Source organism: Mus caroli, chromosome 6 (genome assembly GCF_900094665.2).
Source record: "Mus caroli chromosome 6, CAROLI_EIJ_v1.1, whole genome shotgun sequence".
NCBI classification, from domain to species: domain Eukaryota; kingdom Metazoa; phylum Chordata; class Mammalia; order Rodentia; family Muridae; genus Mus; species Mus caroli.
In genome coordinates this window covers 52,442,574-52,450,493 of record NC_034575.1, presented here as the reverse complement: position 1 = coordinate 52,450,493, position 7,920 = coordinate 52,442,574, and the positions used below count along the sequence as shown (strand labels likewise).

The following is a 7,920-nucleotide window of genomic DNA, read 5'->3' as shown; positions in this document are numbered from 1 at the left end:
CTCCTCCTCCTCCTCCTTCTTCTTCTTCTTTCTTCTTCTTCCTTCTTCTTTCTTCTTTCTTCTTTCTTCTTTTTTTTTTAGCTCATTAAAGTGTCCAATTCATTGCCTCTTAAAAATTCTATTCTTAAAAAGACTCGTCTTTCCTTTCAGTTTGCAGAGTGGTGTCTAGATTACGGAGCACATGGATGCCGCATTCCTGACAGACCTTATTCTCTCTTTGAAGGTAAGAGTGTGAAAAATAAAATAAAACTGTACATTTAAACACTTAGTTTAGTAACACTGATTTCCGTGCTTTGAGGACTAGCATGAGGACATTTGCTGTTGCCTGAGTAAAGCCTCAGAACTAAAACACAATGATAGCAAGCCTGTTGTTCTTGCTATATTTTGGTCCTGCAAGTATCTTCAAAAATTTTAGAACTTGTATGAAGTACATATGCAGACAAAGCCTGGAAGGCTTAGTGAATGGGGGAAAGATAGTATGCTTATTCTTCTGCATTTCCTCTGTGATATTGTATATATAAATAAAATATTCTATGTGTTCATGGGAAACTTGAGTAGATACTTAATACAGTTAATTCTTTAAATGATATAAAGAATTACTAGTAACTAATATTAATAGAAAGTAGTAATTGGATATTAATAATTAGAAAAATAAGAGTGAATGTTAAAAAGAGTGTTCAATACTTCTACTGATGGTAAAAACAAGACCATTAGTTAAAGTAACAATTATTAAATCTTCCCAGTTAATAAATATAGTATATAAGAATATACTATAACTAATATATTATTATAATTATAATTGAAGTTCTAGAGACAGAGAGATCCTTATTGTTTGTTTATTTGATTTTTTTATGATAGGGTCTCTCTATGTAGTCCTGGTTGTCCTGGAATTTGATATGTAGATAAGGCTAGCCTCAAACTCATACAGAACTGCCTGCCCCTGCCTCCTAAGTGCTGTGATTAAAGGTGTGCACCAATACATTTGGCCTCCTAAATACTTTGTGTGTGTGTGTGTGTGTGTGTATTTGTGCACACAAGCACTTGCATGTTTTGGCTAACTTATAACCCACAGTGCCAAGAATTTATAGCATTAGGATAAATTGATAATATCTTTAGAACCACATCTTATAACTATATCCCAAACCTCGGAAAAAAATTATTTTAAATCATGTAGATAGGAAATGGATTTTATCACTGCTTTTTCTGTATAAGCTAAAGTCATAAGAAAAAATATTTCTCAGAATAAAATCTTTAGTTGTTTACATAACAAAAATATATGACAGACATTGTGGTCATTGCCTGTAATCTCATCACACTGGTAGAAAAAGCATTAGATCATGAGTATGAGTCTGGCCTAGGCTCTGTATTGAGGCCCTATCTCAGAAAAAAATAAACATGAGATGTGTTTGTTTTTGTTTTTGTTTTGTTTTTCGAGACAGGGTTTCTCTGTATAGCCCTGGCTGTCCTGGAGCTCACTCTGTAGACCAGGCTGGTCTCGAACTCAGAAATCCGCCTGCCTCTGCCTCCCAAGTGCTGGGATTAAAGGCGTGTGCCACCACGCCCAGCATGAGATATGTTTATATCTGACAATATTCAACTTTAACATGGAAACTTTAATTAAATGTGAAATTTTGACCCACAAAGTAAATTTAAGTAAAGTGCGTCAAAATTCCACAGTTGAACTTCTATGGCTAGGAAGTCAACTGACCATGTTTGCCCTGTGCCTCACCAATGCATGGCAGATAGAACTGGCAATAACTACTAACCAAGTTCTTATGTAGAAGCCTGACAGCTCTACTGAGAGAGAACACTGAATGGTATCTGATGTCCTCCGGGAGCACCCACTCTGCCAAAGGCAGCATTCTGTGGGACTGGCACCTGCCTATGAAATCCAGAAACCAGCTATTCTGAGGCTTCTCTCTAGGGTCCTCTCAAAGGCATTAAGGGCAACTTTCTGATTCTGATGGGTTCTAATAGGTCCGGGATTCTTTTATTCATTAAGCTTCTAGAACACTTTCTTCAAGTAAAAAGTTTCAGGGAAGGCTAGGACCAACCCAGATTTTCTTTAGCAACAAAATAAACAGTCTTTGACTGTACTCTGACAAAGAAACAGTACTTAGTAAGAAGGGCAGACTATTGGCAGCCATAAATCAGATGCTAGCTGCAGGAATCTGACTTAAGAAGCCGGTCCCCAGCGGCTGCATATGGATTCCATCCTGAAACAGACAAAGCTTATCTATGGCAGTTAGATACCTCTAATGACAGAATGGACAGAGTGCAGGAACACACAGGCCCACATATGCTGGTAGATCCATATTGTAACAGACGTTTGTTTTATACAGGTTGTACAGTTGTCAAGATTCAAAGAATACTTACGATCTATGTATTTGTTTGTGTGCAAATTTTGTGGCAAAAGAAAAGCTAAGCAGACTGAAACTGTGACAGGGGACAGTTTGACTGTCAATTACTCTGACTCAGGTGGACACACAGGCCTGGAGGCACATGAGGACAAGAAGCTCACACCCCAGACCCCCTAAGGTTTTAGTCAGTCAATTTCCAAAGCTGTTGTTTATTCGTGCCCGACCTTGTTGACATAAACAAATTGCACTTAGTTAAAAATTACTTTCTTTGAAGCTAAAGAAGATATAAAATACGATGGAGATTATAAAAGCTCTGAGAGGAGAGTTTCATTCTTGGACATATAGTTGACAATGTTCTTAAATTACTCAGGGCATTTTTTTTTTTTTTGCCTTTTTGTTTTAAATCATGTATGCTGATTATGCTCCTTAAGCCCTCACACCAGTTAGATAAGCACTGTAATACTGAGCCACATTCAAGATCTATATCCTTAGATGCTGCAGTGTCATCTTAACATTTCAAATGCAAGGAAAGAATCCAAAAGCCATTTCTTAAAGCATAGAGTAGTGCAGTAGAGGAGATAGCTCAGTAGATAAACTTACTTGTCATACAAGTGTTAGAATCTGAGCTTAAACCTCCAGAACCCAGAGTTCAGGTGTATTATTTCAGTTTGAGAGAGAAATTGGGAAGTGAGACTGGAGGAAACTCAGACACTTGCCAGTTAGCTACACTGGAATGTATGCAGCAGAAAACAATGGGGACCCTGTCTCAGACAAAGTGGAAGGCAAGGACTTACTCCTGAAGTTGCTTGCTGAGGTCTATACTCACACTGTGGCATGCATTTGCCTGAATACACACACACACACACACACACACACACACACACACACACACACAAATGGTATAAGTGCTGTTTTTTGGTTTGATTTTTGTTTGTTTGTTTGTTTGTTTGTTTTGGTTTTCCGAGACAGGGTTTCTCTGTGTAGCCCTGGCTGTCCTGGAACTCACTATGTAGACCAGGCTGGCCTTGAAATCAGAAATCCGCCTGCCTCTGCCTCCCAAGTGCTGGGTTTAAAGGCGTGCGCTACCATGCCCGGCATAAGTGCTGTTTTTAATGATGTCATTTTAAATTGATGATGGTACTTTCCTTATGTCCTTACAGCCCCTGGTAATGGAAGAGATTAAATATCACTTTGTTTTATTCAATAACCTGTGTGGTTTCTAAAAGATGCACATTTTGCTTTGCAGGTATGGCTGGTGCTGTTCACTTCCTTTCTGACATCTTGGTGCCAGAGACAGCACGGTTTCCAGCATTTGAACTTGGCTTTTTGCAGAAGGATTAAAAAGGTGCAAAAAGACAACTAACATACCCATTGGACCAAAAGCTACCTGATTGATTAGTGCCTGACACAGAACCCACTGTAAACCCTAAAAGAAGAAGACAACAGAAGGACAGAAACCTTCACAAGCCCCCTTTGTTGCAAAGACCCCCAATTAGAGCATGAGTGATAGAAATCACGTCATCAGCATTCTGTGACAGCGTGTCCCTTAAAGGTGTGAAATCTGAATCCTTCATCTCTAGGCTCCTTTTAGTGTGCATGTTTCTTGGTGCTTGTCTATAGGTGTAAATTGAATAACTAGAAAAGCCACACTCATTACATGAACTCTTAGCTGAGCACGTGTGAGTGTTAAAGGTGACAGGCACACATTTTTGTATATAGTATCTAAACTAGGGTGTCATCTCTATCAACAAAGAAACAGTTGTGTGATGTCTGTCTTGACCATCAGCTAGCAGATCTAGATATCCTGTGAGAATACCATGTTAGCATTTTCCATGGGCATGCGTGAGAGGCGGCTTCCCAAACCAGAATGAAGGCCAAGTCAGTGTACACTGCAGAGCTCAAGAAGGCACAATTGACACCTCCTCCCTCTGTGTGTCTTGTGGTCAATGTAATTAATGGCTAAGCATTAGGAATTCTGAGACATTTACTCAGATACATATTATTAAAACAGATACCTCCTTACTGTTTTCAGAATAGCTTATTACTATATAAAACAGAGTAGCTGTAATGCCAGAAAGATCTATCCATAGCCCTTCAAAAATTTATTTCACATTTTGGTAAACTATTATAAATTTGAAATTAATATGTTCCTTATTTTTTCATCCAGTTTGAGGCGATAAAATAAATTCTAAGCTGAATTTATACATGTAAGAAACAAAATATTTTAAATAAGGCAATTATTATCTGGGTAATTTTTTAAATTATGTTTAAGGGTATTAATTTTGATTCACATGCGGTTAGAAATCCTGTCATAAATTTCAGAGTTTGGTTGTTGTTTGTGGTACAAGTAGGCTAGATTTCCTAAGCATGTTTTATTGTGTAAGGGAAATTAATATATGTTTCTTGAAGGAAGCACCTGAGGCTGTCTTGTAAACCCTTCTCTGCATCAATGTAGAACTTGTAGGGCCATGATTTTGGCCAAGGGCCCTCAGAGTAGCAGCAGTAGTGGTGACTCTCCCCAGTATGTTTACTTATACTTGTTTGGTAGATACTATTATCTTTTTGACCAACATGCTGAGGGAAAAATAAAATGACCATAGAATAAATGGAGATGATTTTGTTTACAGATTTCCTGTTAAGACAGGTGGATTGACACCTTCCTGCTTACCACTAGGTATCAACACATGTACATTTCAGTGACGCCATTGACTTCCTTCATTATATCCACTACATGTGCTGCTGTGCATCCCATGAGGGTGCAGCCCCAATCCCATGAGGCAAAGGAGAAATGGCATGTGAACCAGGATTTAGGGGTCACTTATGGCCATTTCAGAGTTATAAATGTTTAAAATTAAATTTAAGAACATCTCACTTTTGTTTCTTAGGCTTGTACTATGTCAACAACTGTACTCTAAATGTGTTGGAAAGCTTAAAATATGTACACACAAAATAACATTTTGAAATCTTAAGGGAAAACGTTAGTGTTCACAAAAAGTGTTTGGGGTTCTTTGGTTTTGTTAATAAAAGACAGTTTTGTGGTGATGACTTATAGAGTCTTAATATTTTCTCATTTCTTTTTCAGTTCAACAGTGTTAAAGTGGGTAGTTCTGTGATTATCTTGGTTGTTATCTCTTGGTCACCAGCTAGCTTTTGTAGTTATGATCAAAACAATGCAAGCAGGCATGTGGCAATACCAGCAAGTTCTGTCCTCCTTCTGAGAAAGAGATTATTTGAAAGCCTTTAGAGTAGTGTTCCATGGATGCTTGGATAGTCAGAATTTGTCATATCCCCTTCTCCCACCATAAAGAAGAGTGAAGAAATTAATATATGTGGTTTTCCTGATGATATAAAAGCCAAGACTGGGGTTAGGAGGGAGGGGTTGGATATACCGAGTAACCAAAGGGTTGTTCCTCATGATTCAAATAAGGAAGCCTTTAAGAATGGTAGTATAGATCAGGCAGTGCTTCTTCGACCAGATTGTTTATGAGTGTCTTAGTTACTTTTTTATTGCTGTGGCAAATCAGCCAAGGATACAAGAAAACATGAAATTTGGGACTCATGGTTCCCTGGGGTTAGAGCCCATGACTATAGTGGCAGGGACAGCAGGTAGACATGCATGGTGCCTCCTGAGCCATAGGAAGAGAGACCTAAGTGGGTATGGTATGGGCTATTGGAACATCAAAGCCTACTGCCAATGACATTCCTCCTTTAACAAGGCCACACCTCCTAATCCTCCCCAAACGATTTTACCAACTGGGTACCTAATATTCTAATATATGAGCTTATAGGGGCCATTCTTATTGAAACCACAATGAGAAAGACTTGAAGAAATACCATGAGGATTATGTTACTGCTTGGGTCTGGGGTTGAGTCAAACACTGAAAGATCTTGTGGCATCTGCCTGTCTTCAAAAGCAAGGAGTAAGTGCTGTGGGGCCCTGGATGCTTCCACCTGAAATCAGCCAAGGATAAAAGAAAACATGAAATTGGGGATTCATGGTTCCAAGGGGTCCATGACCATAGTGGCAGGGACCATGGCAGCAGGCAGGCAGGCATGGTGCTCACCTGAAATGAAGTGACAGCAATTCAAGAGGAGCATTGCCTGGAGCTATGTTTGGAAGTGGGAAATCTAGAGAACTCTTTCCTCACAATGCATGTAACTTAATGCTATATGTCATCCATGTATGTATTTCATACATGTTAATGCTATATTTCATGTTCTCTAACACTTAGATGTTAGTCAGTTTCCCATCACTATGCAAAATACTCAAAAGAGACAATGTAAGAGAAAGAAAGTTTATTAACTCACAAGTTTCAGTGTGTGCTTGGATGATTCCACTGCCTATGATGAGGTGCCACAGACCCTCTGACTCCCTTTGTCTGTGTGGAACGAGTCTCTGGGGCAGGTGGGCAAGGTGTCAGTGGGTGATAGACAGACCAACTTGCGCGAGATTGTGTAGAATCTGAATGTATTTTCACAAAGTGAACACCAGTCTTGTATAGAAAATACAAGGGGTTAGAAGTCACAGCAGGCAAAGTACATTGAAGTTGCCTGACACAAAACAAAGGAATGACTTCAAAAGGATTTACAGGAACCAGGTAGATGTTTACAGTAAAGATAAAGCAGTCCTACCTAGGGTCAGCTTAGTGACAGGTAAGGATTTCACACTCTAGTGCTATACCTTTGATCCTTGTGAAGGCTAGCACCAGGGTGTTCTGCTCTTAGTAGGCCTCATGAATAATGCAACATCACAGCCCCCCCCCCCATTTCCTTTTAAGTATCTAGAAAATCTCCACTTGTCAGGAGAATCCACCAACTTGCTTCTAATATGCAATGTAGCCTGTACTGAAGATTTCTATCTCAGTGGGATTCCTTGGCTCTATTAAGGTATTCCCTAGTTTGGGTGAGATTTGCTACTGTCCTTAGTAAATATTTTGCAGACCAGCTCTGAGCTACTGGCTCCGTCTTTTGTAATGCTTAATTAGTTATTGAATAGGTAACTTCTTTACTGCATTCCTGCCAGATTCCAAGCTCATAGTTCCATACACCAGACTAATGCGGGAATAGGGTATGAGTATGTGGGTAAATGAGAACGCCAAAGCTCCAGGAGGTGAGTTTCTGTGAAACTCTTTTCCTCATAAGTGCTTACAGACTTTTTAGACTGTCAAGCAGACTTGACCAGACTGCGTAGCAATGAGGAGCATCATCATGGCACCAGGAGCATGTTACAGAGCAAAGTTGGAAGCCAGTAAGTGGAGGGGGCAAAGACAAGACACATCCTCCCACTAGATGCTACCACCTATTGTTTAAACCACTACCCAGCGGTCATTATTCATGAAATAATTAGGAAATGCATTGATGAGGTTGGAGCCCCCAGGATCTAATGAGTCCCTCAAAGTCCATAACATAAGGCCTCTGGAAATCATATTAGATTCAAAACATGACACCTCTTCTGTGACAGCTTCATCTTGCCAATCTGGGTTTGCTAAGCATTTGCAAGAAGATGGTGCCCTTAAGTACTGAGAGATCCACATAACAAAGGAACAAGAAAAAGGGGGGG

General features: G+C 39.5%; 2 protein-coding genes across 4 annotated transcripts in view; one reads left to right on the top strand and one right to left on the bottom strand.

Annotated features, from left to right (window-relative positions):
• Positions 1-5,409, top strand: part of Lancl2 (LanC like 2) — a 39,251-nt gene extending 33,842 nt beyond the window's left edge. For all 3 annotated transcript variants that reach the window (XM_021164658.2, XM_029478559.1, XM_021164659.2), the window contains exons 8-9: positions 151-223; positions 3,607-5,409. In XM_021164658.2, coding sequence (XP_021020317.1) covers positions 151-223; positions 3,607-3,701 — 168 coding nt within the window. In that variant the 3' untranslated portion in view covers positions 3,702-5,409. The remainder of the gene's footprint in view (positions 1-150; positions 224-3,606) is intronic.
• The window catches only part of Vopp1 (VOPP1 WW domain binding protein), a 91,074-nt gene that overhangs the window by 8,170 nt on the left and 74,984 nt on the right, over positions 1-7,920 (bottom strand). The gene's annotated exons all lie outside the window — the stretch shown is intronic.